The following is an 18,395-nucleotide window of genomic DNA, read 5'->3' on the forward strand; positions in this document are numbered from 1 at the left end:
TACAGATATAGTTGTACAACTGTGTGTAGCTCGATCTACTTGATAAATATTGTACCTTCCACGACGTAGGCTTTTGGTTTTCAAATACAGTAGATATGACATGGAACATTGCTTATTTTATTACTATACTTTAGATATTGGTCAAAAGCCTAGATACCCTATTCTTCCTGAATATTGCTTTTACAATCATACTCCTGGATCGTTGGCCATATATTAGCAGGAAACTATATCTGACAATTAGTATTGACCAGAAAAAAGTATATTACTTGACTATCACAAAACTGATCCACTAAATAATCTACAAATTCTCATCTTGTAGAAACTCGGGACTTACTTCACTTACATTGCTTACATTTCCAGTTTCTTTTTAATTACATACCCTATCCCTTTAATTTTCGACATCACTTCCAGTTTTACTGGCACGTGAAGATAAATGCACAGTTAACTACATAATTCTTATGATAACTGTATTTTGCCATCGTAAACGGACAAAAGAGCCAACTGAGGAGTCCTGGAGCAAATATTTTCCTCTAAGAGACCTGTAGAGACATTCAACTTCATATAAGGAAACATAACGACTGACAAGGTCATTAGTCAGCAACAAGTGTAATTATGTGATGACCGCAATTACGATGCTATTCGATGCCGGTTGCCTGCATCAGGATCGGTAGAACGAATTGATGAGGGACGTTTCGTGTTATACATAAGAGGCGTTGTTGCAGGCGACATTTCCTGCAATACCAGGCGAGGGAAAGGACACCCTTGCTCCTTGTGATTGGCGGAGTCTGAGATGACGAGGAGCATGGGTGGACAAACGTGAAGCAAAGTTCGTGAGGAATCAGGAGAGTTTGAAGAGTGTCGCATGAGATGAAGAAAGTTTGATAAGAGTAGAGGAACGTTTTGTTACTAGGACGATGTGAGAGTAAGATACGAGCAGAATGCGCCGAATGTTGTCCATTACACAGCACATTTAGTTACGGGTCATGGAAAATTTAGCACCAAGAACATTCAGGTTGAGAGAGAGAAAGGTAAGATGGTTTTGAGTATGGGATGAGAATACAGCTGGGTACAGCTGTAGTGTATGAAAGGAATGAGTAATGTAGGCAGAAATTTGAGAGCGATGTTATGAGATAAAGCTTACCTTGAAAGACGAAGAGAAAGTTAGCTAGTAATCAAAGTGTTTAATGTAGCTGTTAGGATAATAGATAAACTGAAAGTGTGTGCAAACAAGGAGAAAGAGGAGGTAAAAAAAGATAATGTTATAAGCCAATCGTTATGTGGACGAGAATCGATGAAGTAAATGAGAATTTCGGACTTTCTTAATGACTGTAACATATTTATAATAGGAGTTATGATTACGTTAATATGCAGTGTGTTAATCATGTAGTAGAAATGTATTATCATGAATGAGAGCCAAGATGGTTATAGGAAAGGAAAGAATAAGAAAAATGAATCTAGCCAATAGTTGCGGAAACATTTAGCTAAAAGTTTTGGATTGTGGTTACCAGGGGAACGGATTTAAATGAGGATTTGGTTAATGTATTACAATTTAGATTAAGAGTTACGGTATGCTATGTGGAATTTGTTCAGATAAGACTCAGTCAGCAGTTGATGCTGTGTTAAGTTGGGTAGGATAAGGAAAAATAGACTGGGATGTTTGATGAAGATAGGAAGAGAAGAGACCCAATGATCCGTAAGGTTCAAGAGTGTTGTATTTAAGACACACATATATGTCTAAAATAAGCCATGCAACCTTCCCAAATTAGCTTTTAGCAGAATCAACGAAGGAAGTAAGACATTTCCTGAAGCATTTGGTGAGAGGAAATAACATAGAGAAATAAAGGTGCGAAATGATCACTTTGTGGTCGAAGTATAGATTATGGAGGCCTTCGAGGCTACAGTCAAAGGTAGATGTGAGTCCTCCCAAGACTTGTAAAAGATGAAATGACCTAGACATCACCCTCGAGGGATATGAGTGTGAGCTTCCTAGTGAACGCAAGCTGTAAGAACATCCTAACAAACGCATCCTTACTGTCATCGCTCTTCTGTGGAGGCTTATTATTCACATGTTCAGTGGTTTAGGTACTGTGAGGGTTGATTCTAGAGACAACCAATCATTGAGGCTGGGTCTGTTTCAGAAATGTGATGTTGAGTGCAACATTGACTTCTCGTTGCTGCATGATCACGTGGCGCATTATCTAATCGTCTCAGGAATTCTTGTTCAGTTTGGACCTTTTCTTGGCCTCTTTGGGAAATCACGGAGTAGTTCTCCAAAACAGTCACTAGGTGAAACAAGAGGGCTACTAAAATTGCAGGGACTAGGAGGGGCCAATCCGCTCACACATTCCAAGAGTGAGACTTGAGGTTGAATGGGGCAAAGTTGTGGCTACCAACTCCCTCCTTATCTATAATTATCTTTGCATTCTTTGATCCATTTTATCATGTTAGTAGGTAGAATATCATTCCCCTCCTATTTAAACACATTCCTCACATCTCTTCAAATAGTGTAGAATGTATAAATGTAAGATCTGCATGTATACGAACTGTTACTCTTAATAAGTTTATTTTCTTAATAGATTCCGTTAAAATTGCAAAGGCATTTATATACATTATATGCTACTTCATAATAATTTATAATATAGAAGAGATTTCATAAATAGCTCCATTACATCATTATGAGTGTATATTTATGTAATTATTATAAGTGATTTGATTTTGATTTCTTAACGAAATCCACCTACGAGTAAATTGATGTCATTGACAATTTTATTCATAGGTGTTGCCATTTGTAAATTTTCATCAATTCAAATGAAGGGTGAATTATTTTATTTCCTTCTTAGGACACTCAGCTATATTTCCACGCAAAAACTTAAAAAGACGAGTTACAGTTTTCTTTGTCCTTATAAAAACGTATAATGGATTATTGTCCTAGGCTATTTTGAACACTTTTACTGTGATATCCATTTGCAGCTTTATACACGGTGTTCATATAGGACATGCACTCGCACCATTGTTATAGATGCCTTCCATTTGAAAATCATTGTTCAAAATGAATCTTATATTTATAACAGCGTTTATGGTTTGTTCTGAAGCTAAAATCCCAGTGTAGGCTTAATTCTACAAGGTATTTTTTGTAATTCAATCAGTGTTTCTGTTATATTGTACTGTACTAAAATATATAAGATACGTTTGCCACTAATAGTATTTTTACCTAAATGCTTTACGTATCTTTCTTTCGAATCTAATTCTAAATACCAGCCTTCATCAAATACAAAATTGAAGTTATTCTAAATTACAATCTCTTATCTGTTTTATTATACAATAAAATCCATTCTGTCTTAAACCATTAGAGGTCTTCAAATTCTCTCCCCTACTAGGTTGAATCTTTTACTTATAGGCAAAGACTAAATTAGTTATTCAAGAGAAGTTCAAGACTGAGTTCTATGGTAAGAAGAATAAGAATCATACAAGTTACATGGTTTATGTTTTGTTTGTGTAATTTATTTATGATTTTACTACATTTAAAATTTGTTTTATAGATTCATTTTTGTTAAAAGAAACTTTATGTAATAACCCGTTTTCATTTAAGTAATATCTCTTGATTTAATACGTTTGTGGAAAAACTCTTAAATTTTCTTATAAAAGTTATAACAGTTTTCTTATAATATAAAACCACAATGACATGTAAATAAAGAAGGCTATTTGAGAATAATATTTGAGTTCAAAATACTAGTAGTTATATAAGATTGAAAGTGAGAGATGTTGATGTTCATTTACTGTAATTTATGTACATTATATAAATAAAATTAAACATATAACCACCACAAATCTTAATGGTGTATAAATGTGTTTAAAAGGCTTTTACTGATCAGCATGTGAAGCGGATGAACGGATATTCAGGTTATTGACCTTGACCAAGGTTTTACTCTACATACCAAATGTCTGCGTCACCCTTGCTACAGGCATCTCTCAAACGGTTTAATTTAACTTAGTGTAATAAACAAGATTCCAGATATTGGTGCCGGTTTTCGATAGTTATTTTTAGTGTAATTTATTGTAATTTATAAAGTGATTAGGTCAAGACTGAATTGACATCCACATCACAATTTGCCTATAAATTTGTAAAATGGTTCGATTCTATTGTAAAAATTAAATAGCACTTACACAATAATACAAGAACATTAGTATTCACACTATCGAAGTCTGTTCAACTGTGTCTTATAAACGATATTGTGAAACTGTATTTGCTTATTATTTTTTTATTTTGAATTAAGGCAGAACCTTATTCTTGTACAATGTAGACTTTGTTGATCTTGAATTTGTTTACCATTTCTGAAACTACTACTTGAACAAATCGCAGATAAATAATAATACAGTGTCTATTAAATTACCACTCATGCAAAAAGAACAGAAGTAGTTAGTCCTTTAGGTGACATCTGGTATTCATTTGAAATTTTGCATTGTGCTTGCAGAAACAATACTTCAGGTAAATTAATTTGAGGAAGACGTATCTCCAACATCTGGAGGTTCAGTGAACGTAAGATGTTCAAATCACAACACAGAAATTGGCTACACTTCTCAGAGAAGTACATGTAAGACACAAAGGTTCAGAGTTACAGAAGACAACAGCGAGAGGACCATCCGCAATCGTTCACAGTTATGACTAAATTGACAAAAGGTGTGGCTAAAATCTACGCGGTTGTGTCTACACTAACAAAGATCCTGAAATTTGATTTTTAAAACAGTCATTAAAAACACCCACGATAGCCTACATAGTTGGGGGGATTGTTGCTCACCTGATATGCAAAGTAACTATTTATTTTCAATAAACAAGGATATTATTCTCCGAAAGGAAAACGATACTTTACAATTGTTTAGTTGAAGATACGTTGTCTGGCGAAATTATTAAAGTAAAACAGATGTTTTACTGTTATAACTTAATAATTATAGCAGGAAAACAGCCGTTCTAATGGAATTTTAGAGAAAGGTTCTATTGAAGATCGCTCTATAACAACAGATGTTGAGGTTATAGTAGAAATCAACGTTATTTACAATGAAAAGTAATTTGGAATATAGGCTTATATTCGGTTAATTTCGAAATTTTAGCTGTGAGGCAAGGGGTATTGCATATATCGCGGAAGGAATGTTCCTTGGTACCCTCCTGATAATTGTCGTCTTCGACTTCAGCATGACGAGATTGTGTGTACTTACCAGTTGTAAATGTGTAAACGTTTAATGTTTCTAAAATCATCTGAATTAAATTTTGTATTGAACGTACGAGTATTTTGATAGATAAACTGTGGCCATCAAATAGACAACATAAATATGGACGTACTAAGTTGTTTTAGATGAACTTAATATTGGATTTATATAACATTTGATAAATACTAAGTGGAAGCAAATGTTCTTTTCTTCTGGATTTACAAAAATAAATTTATTTTTCATTCATAATTTACTCGTAAGCATATTTATGAAATGTTATGTATTCGTTAGCTCGTCCAGCTGCTGATCTATAACGGAATCCAGTATTCAATTTAAGTTCAATTGTTTAATATGACTGTAAGGTACGTTAAATACTATTTTAAAGCTGATGTTAGTATTATGAATAACTTGGATAGACCAAAGCTTAATTAACATTTGTAATTAGGATTAAAAGAAGTGTTCACTACCTTGAACCGGTGCGGCCGCCTGGTCGGAGTAAAGAGCACTAAAAGCAGAGACTGAGCATACGGAGGCCGAGACCAAGATGAGTAGAGCGGTCATACTTCCAGAGAGTAACTGCAATAAGATACATCATAATGAGAATTTCTATTACTTATAGACATATCGAGCACTCATACTTTCAGAGAGTAACTGCAACAAGATACATCATAATGAGAATTTATATTACTTATAGAAATATCGAGCACTCATACTTCCAGAGAGTAACTGCAACGAGATACATCATAATGAGAATTTATATTACTTATAGACATATCGAGCACTCATACTTTCAGAGAGTAACTGCAACAAGATACATCATAATGAGAATTTATATTACTTATAGACATATCGAGCACTCATACTTTCAGAGAGTAACTGCAACAAGATACATCATAATGAGAATTTCTATTACTTATAGACATGTCGAGCACTCATACTTTCAGAGAGTAACTGCAACAAGATACATCATAATGAGAATTTCTATTACTTATAGAAATATCGAGCACTCATACTTCCAGAGAGTAACTGCAACAAGATACATCATAATGAGAATTTCTATTATTTATAGACATATCGAGCACTCATACTTTCAGAGAGTAACTGCAACAAGATACATCATAATGAGAATGTCTATTTCTTATAGACATAACGAGCACTCATATTTTCAGAGAGTAACTGCAACAAGATACACCATAATTAGAATTTCAATTGCTTATATAAATATATCTTTATGTTATTTTTTATTTGTTGAGTAATCGATCAGTTTGTTTTATAGAATGAAGTGTGGTAAAAGTGTAATGTTTGCCCTATTTACTGTTCAGTAGCTATCCTACTGTTCCATTATGGTCGTAGAGTGAACAAAATATTTCACAATAGAGTGAAAAAGACCATTCAAAATTGAATAACTCCCTAGTTTTCCTTTTTTTTCATACACAATACAATTTTGAATATGTTTTAGTGTGAATTAGTTTTGTTGATATAAAAAAACTTGTTGATATATTGTTGTATGAACTTTTTCTGGTTAGTTGGTTTTGGTCAACTAACCAGAATTTTTCTTTCACACCTAATATGCGTTCCTTTTATAATGCCAGTTATATATACATATATATATATTGCTTAATTTTGTTAATGGCATTAATGTTTTTTTAGTGTTTTTTATGTTTTAAGTTCTTTATTGTAGTTACTATAGTACTTAGTGTATGGCCTATTAAATACGTTGAAAGTCTATTAGTTTTACTGATTATATTTTGGAAGTAAATTTCTCAAAGGGTTTCTAACCTAGCGAAGCTTTGGATATGTTCAAACTCATATATTTATCCGTCAGATACTTATAACTTTTTTGCCAAGCCCTTGATAATGCGAGTAAAGTCCAATGCTTAGATCCTTGTTATGCATACATTTATAAATTATTTTTCAATATTTAAAAATCACGGGAAACTTGAGAAAATACATTTTGACACTCGGGTTATTACATTCCTCCTAATCATGGTATGAACGTTTAGATAGACTTTACAACAAATCGACGATTACATGTATTTCGTACATAAACTGTAAGTTTAAAAATGTCCATTAATATTGGTTAGCACATATGGTCCAAGAGATAAAAATATTTCTGCTCGCTTCCACAAATGTTTGTATGCTGAGAACTTGTACATTATCCGGTGGCCGATAACAATACGGAAAGGACTGAACATCCGATTACCGTACAAGCGTAAACATCACTTGCACTTTCTATTCAAATAGAAGAACCCTGAATATATTGGGAAATGAGTGAAAGTAGGAATAGCGGTGAGTCAGCAGCTGCCGCGCCGAAACGATGGCAGTGGGACGAGGGTCATGCTGCCAACACTACGGCGGAGAAAGGGATCTTGGACGATGTTTATAGAGTAACCGTATCACTCCCACTCTTCCTTATTGGGCATAGCCAGAATGTATGTCACATTCACATATGCCCACAGTTTGTAATAGGCTTTTACATACCTATACCATTTGCATCTACATTCTACGGTTGTCACTGGACATTTACCACAAATAAAAATAAGCAGTATTCGGACACACAACTTAATGTAAGGATGCCAGGAAGCTAACAATATGATTAAGGAAAGTTCCTGAGTTGTCATTGACATGCAAACTCACTATGGAGGATGTAGCATGATTTAAGGAGATACCGAAGTAGTCATTGAAATATGGGTTCAGCATTTGGGCACACAACGTAATGTAATGATGCAAGGAACATTATGACCTGATGTGTGTGATGAAATACAATGATATAATGAAGTTAATGACCTAAAATAAGGAAGGTTCCATAATTGTCATTGGACATTAACTACGCAATAATAAATCCAGTTCACATTCACAACCTAAGGTAAGCATAAAAGAAAAGTTAAAATGAAAAAAACTTTATTTGAAGAGGAAATGTTAGGGCCATATGACCCGTTCTTACACTTAACCGGCATCATAATCTAAATAAATAAACCGAAACGTGCTAAAATTACAAGTGGCTTTTAACAACCTTTAATAACTAAAAACACTAAACAGGACACAAATTATAAACGCAATTATCTGAAGGTTCTAGAGTTGACACTGAATATCAATTACTCATAAAAAGAAAACAAGCATTTGGACAAACGGCTTTGCCAACCTACGTTCAAGTTATTGTGTGCAGACGTTAAATATTCCCAGACAGTCTTATAAAGAATGTTACTCAAATTGGTCAGACTAAAGTTTGGAGGTCTCCAGAGTATCCAGTAAGTATTTAGGTTAAGACCGAATTTGTATTTTTATTGTATTGTTTGTTTTGACGAAAGTTATTTTGAAAAGCTGTTTATACAGAAAATCGCTTGAAAATAAAGGCATTTTTATTTATTATTATTTATTTATTTATTTATCTTGGTTTACTGTACCAGTTTTATTGTGGACATTTCATTTTGTGTAACAGAGAGAAAGAATTAGATTTTAGTCATTTTGACAAACAGGCCTAATCAACCTGGAAACTCCTTATTAGCTAGTTACCAAATAAGCTGCAACTTCCGTGGACAACCAACATTTAACTCCGACTTTCCTGTTAGACTTGGTGCTCACTGACAAGGATCACCGTGCTCAGCCCCACTTTTTCCTCCTATAATTTTAAGCTTGAGAGTTGGGAATGAATCTCCATGAGGTTAACTATGTAATGTATCTACCTACACCGCTTCCTTACTGGCCCATTGTTGAATCTTTGATTGTTGTTTGTTGTGTTGCACGGAAGCTGTTTGTGTGGCTGTAAGTATATCTGCGTACCTGACCGCCTACCTACCTGGAACAACTGATAGGACGCTTACCCGCCGCTGTGTTCCACCGAAAGGTAACCCTTCTGGAGGCTTCTGCCTTAACTTTGGACTGTAATCAGCTGAGGAGTGACCTACACACCGATAAGTAGCAATTGTATTGCTATTCAAACCAAATTGCAGATTGCCTCGAAACACCAGTACTATTAAGCCTAGGCCTAAGTCGGCATCAAGAAAATGAACTTTTCCTCGAACTTGGTGAAATTTATGAATGTTCGATATTCGGAAGAAATTGCTTGTGCTCTACTTCACTGCGGCTACCTCGAAGAGCTTCAGCGCATTGCGTAGTTTAATAATTACTTTTATATTTTTCTATTATACATATATGTCTGTATCCAGTAAGTGTGTGTCTGTATAGGAAAATATTGTATAATTTATTTGTATGGGTAAATACCAGACATATTGGTGGCAGGCCAAGGTATTGAATATTTTTATGTTTTTCTCAATTGTTGTTCGGCTTCTGAGCCGAAAAAAAACCTCATTCTCTTATCGGGCGGTGAGCTTAAAAATTTTATATTTCACGCTGATGAGAAATTGCGGCCAAAACACGAGAAGAGCTATTGCAATTGCAGAAGTGAATGAAGAAACATATGGTTCGTTTATTTTAAAATAAAAAAGTATTTTAAAGTTTCAAACGGTACTGGTGATATAGAGTTAAGGAAAATAATAATATTTACAAACTGAAATAGAATAGTGTTTTATTATTAAAGATATGATATAGTAACTAAATATTTTCGTCATCCTATGGTTGGTTTGGTGGTCAATAAAAATAATAGCCGTGTGGCGAGATCCGGTCCGGGCTCCGGTAATATTGTCCGAAAACTCCGGTCTGAGTTCGGGCCTGGTAACAGCCCTTATACTACCTCATTGACTTTCTCATAGCAAGAACCTTCTTCGTATGTTCAGATTATATTGTTTATGGCAATACGATCGAATTGTATTTAGATAATTATCTGGTAAACAGGTTCTTTTGTTGTCGACATTGCTGAGTGACACTAGGTTGTAGAACACTTTCATTCGATGGGTGTGAGGAGGACACTGAACGGACGAGGAGTGGCGAGGGAGAGAGTGCAGACGCAGGCAAAGAACCAAGAAAGCAAACGTAAGCTGTGGACCGTGTCGTCTGGGCCGTTACGCTGCAGTTGTTCGTTCTTTATAGTTTACTTTCTCTACTGCAGTTAACAATTTCCAATACCTACCGACCACTTTTCTGATGAAACAAATCGCTCCATTTTACGGGTTGGACAATGGTTTTATAATTATGATGTCGAGCCTTTCGGGCCTTTCATCATACCCCGCACGAACCAATTTTGCAACAAATAAAATGAAATTGTTGTGTTTATACCTGAAGAAGGGAAATGGGTCTGACTTCTAGGGAGACGGGCTGCTGAGGAGAAAGAAAAGTATTCTTCTGGGTATTACCAGTTAGGAACGGAAATTTCGCAATATAACTGTGCGGAATCTACTTAGGCTACTTATATTATTATTGCGTAAAGATGAACAGATTAACTCATGTACCAATTGACTGATAAAAGTATGACATTTGTTATTGCCCTTTAACAAAAGATTTCATTTTAAGGCATTGAGAGGTAGGCGCTAAAGTGTTTTTTCCAAGTGGATTTTATGTCATAGCTTATGACAAATGTATTAGAAACATGATTTTTAGATCATCTCTAATATATTGAACCTTTTAAAAGATTAGCTACAATTTACACTTTATAACCTAGCATTACAGAGTTATAGCCTTACTAACTGAAAAAAATGTTTTTTGAAATTGATAAAAAAGACAAGTGTAAAAATTTTATAATTTTTTATACCAACACATTTTATAATTGGCAATAAATGTATACAATTACGGGCATTTTTTCCTGAATTTAGCAATGCTACACGTCATTTTCTTTTAAATTACACAAAATATGTGCTTTCAGGGTTAATACAGGGTTAAAAATAAATATGTTTTTAAATATGAATTTATAGCCTCCCTCAATATAATAAGAAGTATAACGTTTGAAAACTGAAACGTTTTCAAACATTTTTAAGGTGAGTACCAATGAGTAACTTTGACAAAACTGTCAGACATAAGCTAAGCCCTTTTTCCTCTTCTAAAAAAAAGGAAATATTTTGTGTCGAGTTAGCAGCTTTTCGTGATTCTGCGTTACAAATGAGTGAAAACAGAGTAAGTGGGTTACTTTGAACGTTTGGAGTTATTTCTGGTAGTAATGCTGCCAGCGCGAACAATATCATTAAGTGTGTGTATTCTGCTCCATTCACTATGCACACTAGGCCTCGAACAAACAAAAATCCTTGTTGTTATAGCATATGCAAATGAAGTTTTACTTTACGACGTTACACGTATACAATGTGTGTATCAAAACACTTCTTTTATACAAAGGCCGAATTTTAGATCGTCAACTTCTCAACAACCGTTCGTTAAAGTTCCTATTTCATTGTGCGGGAAATACGTATCTTTTAATCTAAAAGCTATAAGAATTACTTTACTTACTGTAGTGAAATGGTTTTGGTCTTGGACTGTACTATATATGAAAATATTTTACTGCCATTTAAATGATGAAGATGGTGTGAACAAAGTATTTAAGATGAGTAAGAGTATCTAGACAAAATATAGTCTATATGAAGCCGTTACTTTTTAGGTTAATTACAATTATATGGAAAAGAGCTTACATGGGCAAGCAGTCGTGCGTAGGCGTAAGTTAAACTGTCAATAATAAACTTCCATCAGAATACCCTACGCAATCTTTGCCTTCGTTTTGGTAGCTGTTTCTTACATTGAGTCGCACAATTTAATATAGATTTTTATTTCTAGCATTTAACGTTGTTGTTTATTCGGTGATCACAGAGTTATCATAGTATACGCGAACGAATTCAAAAGTTAACCTGATATTAATTGCTGAAATGAAATAAAATATAATGGAATTAAATATAATTTTATTTCCTAATAATATACACACTAAAGCAAAGTAGAAGAAATACTATACAAAGTGTATTACTTTGTAGTTGAAGTAATATGTATATTTACAAAGTTAAAGGCAAGATTTGATAAATTATTAAAATATAGTATTCTTAGAAGTATATATAACTTTGGTTAAATTACAATTATAGGCTATGGACAAGAGCCTACATGGACAAGCAGCTGTGCGTCGGATCAAGTTCAGTAAATCAAATCAGTAAACACCGATTTAACAAAAATATAATTTGGAAAATAATGAACTTCGGAAATATTGTTTAGAAAAATATTGATTTAATTGGATTTTGACAACAAAAATTATAAACAAATAAATACAAAACAGTTAAAATATGGTGAGGAAACGACAAAATGGTTTGACGGAAAGTTGCTAAAACATAGCAATAATTAAATTAAATAATGTAGATTTCTACAATACGTTAGCAACAGTAAAGGATAAGATTTAAAAGAAACAAAACAATGCTCCAACGGAATACCAACATCCTGCTTGCTGGGTGCGAATGAGCGGAGGGAGAAGAGCACGTTTCCATCCAGAAACGAAAGAGCTACGGCATCGTCCAATTCCATCTGTGATAACATATCACTGACGTGATCTATAAAAACTGACCGTGAAGGTGAATGAAAATTATTATAGAATGAATAGTGTAGCCGTAAATTTCCATACAGCATTTGGGAAATGTAAAATGAATAGGTTTATGATATGGATCGGTCAACCCAAAAAGGCGCAATCTGGATATTTTGAGAGTATCTGGTATTGTGCTCATGAGTTGTGAAGGTGCTACAATAGAGTAATTAGTGCTGTAAAGACCCTCGTCAACCCCTAACTGTACGACACACAACAGTGGCCCGTGTTTTGTTTACAGGGCGACAAGTTACATAGAAATGTTTATACATTTGAATTTAATGATGTTATATAAAAAGTTGATGGACAGACAGGACGGCCAAATCGTGAAAGAGGGTCAGTTGGAAAACTCATGGACTTATTCAATCCAACTTCTAAAGTTGCTTTTTGAATTATATTAAGTGATTGTAGTAAGTATTTGAAAGCACCCCTCCCCATGCAATAATACCCAAGGCCATAAAGATTGGACGTAGGCGAAATAATTTATCTGTTTGCCGTTCTAAACGCCACGCAATTTTCTGAATCCATAAATATAGTTCTTAATTTGGTATTTATAATAATTACTGTGCTCACTCCATTTCCATCATCGATTATTACGCCTAGCTATTTATATGAAGTAACTTTGACATACCATCAAAATCAAAATTCCAATCACAGTTTATATCACATTAAACAAATTTAAATAGTTGAAACGGATAATCAGTGCAATCCCTGAGAGATATGGCCATAAATATGGTTTTGGAGATATTGAGTGATCAGATGTATTCGTTTTAAAACCAATAGATTTCTGATCGCTTAACGTGTACATCCTTAAAAAACTAAAAATCTCATTAAAACGTAAAACTTTGGCGTTTAAATCAATTGTTATGATGCTGTTAATATTTATTTATTTTTTATATGTGAAGAAAAGAATTGTTCCTAGAGTGATACCTTGTACCACCCTATAGTCAATTGGTCTTGGATCGCTGTTGGCTCCACAAATGCTAACAAGCCGAGTTATTCTGACAAATAATTTATAAACCGATCCACTTTAACCTAATGCTTCTGCTTCTATTTTTCCCAAAAGCTTACCTATCTTGATAGAGTCAAAAGCTTTCTTAAGTACAAGAATGGCGCGTTTATTGTTAGTAATGACCTAGTAATGGGTTGTTTTAGGTACACATTGTGAAGTACATTATGCGCTGCCATTTCTGACTGGATCGTCGTATTCTGATGCGGTAGGCGGCGTTTCACTCTACCCGCCATTTCTGATTGGATAAACCTTTTGAGATGCGGTTTGTGGCATTTAACTCTACTAAGTGAGCTCTTTCAAATGAGGTATCACTCGACCCATGCTTTAATTTAAGATTTCCATGTTTTCCTCTGTGGGCCGTCCCCCCATGGTTGGCATGTCATGGTAATAGCAAGGAAAAATAGTTTACATAGCCATATGACACTGTGTAAAGTTCATAGATGTTATCTGCTATGGTTTGTAAAATATTAAGCCGTACCCATACTTTTCAAACACCTTGTATATGTCACATCTAAGCCCAAACTGACGCTCGCTAATAATTTTGTTTTCCTGGAGGTAAGTAGGGAACTGCTATTTCACGATTTTTTCTAGGACCTCAGAAAAACACTAAGAAGAGATATTGGACGGAAATTACTTTAGTTTGCCATGCTAGTTGACTGTCTAGGAAACATTCCAGTATTTATACTTAAATTGAATAGACGAACAAGCGGTTTTGACGGTGAATTTAACGTTATCCTTCAGGATGGGCGATATTCCGTAACAACCTGGAGCAGACCCACCACGCAAACCAGAAATGTAAAGTAAATGTTGAGTCTAGTCTAAACTTCGAGTCATTAGTGTCTAAGCTCCCTTCATGATCTATTTCTCTGGCAAACTTTTTTCCCACTTTAGAAAAACCTCATTAAAATCATTAGCAACCTGTTTAAATGTATCTGAAAACTACACTTGCGAATTCATTTCGGCTTTTTCTGCTGCATCATAATTTAAAATACCAAATAACTTAGGAGTTTTCTTTCAGTCGATCAATTTAGGTGTATAATAATTAATTTTTGCTTGTTTTGAATTCCTTTGTAAAATCTGTCTGTACGATAAATAATTTGCTCTTAATACATAATTAAATTATTGAATTTTTACTTAATTTTGTCTCTATCTCTTATCGAACGAGTTAAATCTAACGATTTCCAAGACTTGCGTTTCTTAAATTCTCGACTGATTGAATTAGGAATGATATAGATTTAAGATAAGATAGTTTAATAACACATAGAATATCACCTGCATTTAAAATATACCCTCCTTTTGATTAAATAATAATGCAATATAACTACTATTGAATTTTGAATGAATGTGATATAAAGTTTATATCTAACAAAAATGTGAGATTTACTCATAGTAAATATTAATATTATGAGAATTGTCCTCCCTTATGACCTACACCCAGTCACCTCCAGCTAGCTCTCCAGCCCGGGGCGTGCCCCACCGTGCCGTGCAGCGCCGGCCGAGTCATGACTAACGTCCGGGAGTATCCGGGACGCGTCTACGCACCCATTGGCTTCGGGGTGAAATTTCTACTTTCAGTCTATTAGACAGAATCCGGATGAACTTGAGTCACAGCTTCTGTCATGTCTCTTCTTTCGAAAAGAAATCGTGCCATTGCAGGATGGTATAAGAATTCAACAATGGGTCTATAAATCATGTTCAGATTTCTAAGGAGATACAATACGTTATGTAGAGCACGCCATGTAGTGACATTGCACTCGTTAATATGCTAATAAGATATTGTTCCTCTCCAGGTGCTGAATTTGGATTCTCCTCTCACCAGCTTGAGGTTAACTTCTGACACATAAATATAATCCTCAAAAGGATAATTAAAAACTGAAAATTATGTTTTGGCCCTGCATTCATGTGTAATGCTGTATCTTAATAATCTACAGTAACTATTTAGGAGATTTGATGGGACGGTGTTTCGATGTTTTCGTTCTTGGCGTTCCCGGCTGCTACAAGAGTCTGGTATGTTGGAATTTATTTTGGATTGATCCAATTAATCCATCAATGAGTGAAACATGAGGGTTGACGTTCAGACACATTGGTCTTATTCGCGTGTTTGACACATTTACAGATTAGTCACGCATAACTAACTAAAATCTCAGTTCAAATTGTATATTCATAAACTCATTGCCATTTTGTTCCTACCCATCCACCACAAGTTCTGTATTCTTATACGAATCATATGCAGAATCAGTGAACATAGTGTTGTTATTAACTCCCAAACACTCCTCGCTATCGACAGAAATCTCTTCTTCTACCCAAAGGACAGTTAAAAGACAGTATGACTATAATTATTTTCATAAAATTCGTCCTTTTAAATCGGACTGTTTTCTAATTCTTTCAAAAGCCCTATTGCCAGATCACTTAACATGAAAGTAGCACAGAGAAGTTTATTATTTACAGAAGTATTGCTCAATTCTCAACATTCTCGAATAACGACTGTAAAATGTATTTAATATTATTATTGTGCTGCTGATAAAAATAGCATCATGTTGGGCAGAAGGCTTTTATAGAAGGGAAATCTAGAAATTTATATCCTATGTTGCAAAGCAATCTCCATGTCTTTTAGCCAACATTCTCTGCAATGTTTTGATTTTAGATTAAAAACACCTTCTATCAGACAAGTTATGATTCGTTTATGAACTCAATTCCCTACTTATTCCTAAATACCCACGTAGAAGAATCTTGTTTGTTAAAATAACTATTTTGGATAGTAATAAATCAATGTGTTTATATATATATTTAAAACTATTATTATTTCTAAGGATAAAATTGTCTGTTGTCCCTGTTCCTAAAGGGGTCTCTCAAGAGCCTGTGTTGGGGTCTCTATTGCATCTATTATTTATCAAAAACTCTTCCTTTTTAAATTACAAATGAGGAAAGTAAGATCTGTTTATTTGTGAACGATACTTCTTACTTGACACACTACAAAACTGGCCAAAAATTAAAATAAAATTGCATGTATACTGAAAATTTCTCTTGTTTTATTACCCATCAGCCCATCTCCAGTTAAAGTTTATCTATATAGTGTAATACCTGCGTATAATGTTTTGCCGTTTTTGTTTTCTTATAATTCGACGATTCAAAGTGATAAAATTTATATTAAAATTTGATAACAAAACATGTCTTTAAGTTTCATATGTAGCTTTTCGTTAAAGTTTTCAATTAGTCAAGTCATTTCAATTAGATGATAGAAGTTCAAGTCTGATTGCGAGGTGTTCTCTTAGTTGGTAGTAGTGATTGTACGTTCTAATGGTGAAGGTCCCACGCTGAACTGTGATTTTCAAAGTTTACTTGTTCTGGAGTATTCATTGATGAAATTTTTTAATACCAATGGACAGTACGTAGTATTTATTAAAGTAATGGGACTGCATAAGGTATGGGCACATTCTTTATCAAAAAATGTTACTGATACTGAATAAAAGAAAGTATACTGAACAGTCCAAATATCAGAAGTTATCCAGTAGGTAACATCTGCGGAACAGTTCCCTGCGCTGTAGCGGTGCGTTGACTTTGGGTACTGTTAACAATTAGCATGTCTCTGTAAGATGACGAGTTGAGAATCTGCCGGCAACCCTCTTGTGTGCGGTCATGTTCCAAAAATACAGTACCAATCCTCTTTATCTCTTTTTAAACAATTCTTTAGATTTTAAATTATTTTAAACAGTTTTTGTTCCAAATTGATGATTATAGGTATACTTTCCATTACTTGTTATTGTAAAATACGTATTTCATTTTAGTGCGCCTTTGCGTACATTTATAATGCTATTTCACGTATGCTGTTTTAAAGGCATTTTATTTTCATAAATTGAGAGCGTGAGATACAGTAATATATAGACTTTGACTACATTATTCACGGAAAAAATAGTACGGGTTGTGAATTAGTACCCGTATTTCACTGAATATTAACTCAATGATTACAGTTATAACACTAATACTGAATATTATTACTCAATGTTGATTTTAATGCATTCAGAACTTGCTTCAGAATTATTATAAACAGATGAGTTTTAAAAATAGAAATTTTTGAATATATAAAATTACAAGATATTTGAAGATATGTCACAGCAAGTTTTAATTATGAGACAAATCTCCAACGATAAATCACGAGGATCGAGGATCTTGTTTGAATAGTTTTTTTTGTTATAATCTTATTAATTATTTACTTAACAATACAATGGCATATCAATTTAGCATGTTAATGCTATGAATAATATCGTTATCTCAAGATCTAACGTGGTTTAAACAAATTACTAACTTAAAAGTACTTGTTCCGCAAAAAAAACGTATTTTATGATAATAGGATGCTATTTGAACAATGTAGTACTAAGAGTTTAGTAATTGTATTGCCCGCACGATTAACGTTACTAAAGACTGATCTAATTTGTTTTTCTGAATACTGTTTTATCACAACCATTATGTGTTTTGTTATCCTGCCTAAGTTATTGTACTAGTAGTGAAATTGACCAGTTTTAACTAAATCTCATTTAAGAGCACAAAATGTGTTCAGGTATGGATTGCGCAAAATGTTTGCACACTTTTCAAATCGCTTCAGATGCAGTGCACTCAGAACATTTGCCTCCAGTTTGATAAAGGTGAACGAATTCATTCAGAATTGGAATGTTATAAATGAAGAACATTAATAGCAAAATTGCTTCAAGATTTTTGTATTGTTACATATACCCTAGCCACTCGTTTCTATAC

At 34.0% G+C, this 18,395-nt stretch overlaps 1 protein-coding gene across 1 annotated transcript in view; it reads right to left on the minus strand.

Annotated features, from left to right (window-relative positions):
- LOC124369025 (serine protease filzig) overlaps positions 1 to 18,395 on the minus strand; it is a 48,691-nt gene that overhangs the window by 18,225 nt on the left and 12,071 nt on the right. Inside the window, exon 3 of the mRNA XM_046826698.1 lies at positions 5,670 to 5,778. Within this exon, the coding sequence (XP_046682654.1) occupies positions 5,670 to 5,763 (94 nt within the window). The 5' untranslated portion in view covers positions 5,764 to 5,778. The remainder of the gene's footprint in view (positions 1 to 5,669; positions 5,779 to 18,395) is intronic.

This window comes from Homalodisca vitripennis, chromosome X, assembly GCF_021130785.1.
Source record: "Homalodisca vitripennis isolate AUS2020 chromosome X, UT_GWSS_2.1, whole genome shotgun sequence".
NCBI lineage: Eukaryota > Metazoa > Arthropoda > Insecta > Hemiptera > Cicadellidae > Homalodisca > Homalodisca vitripennis.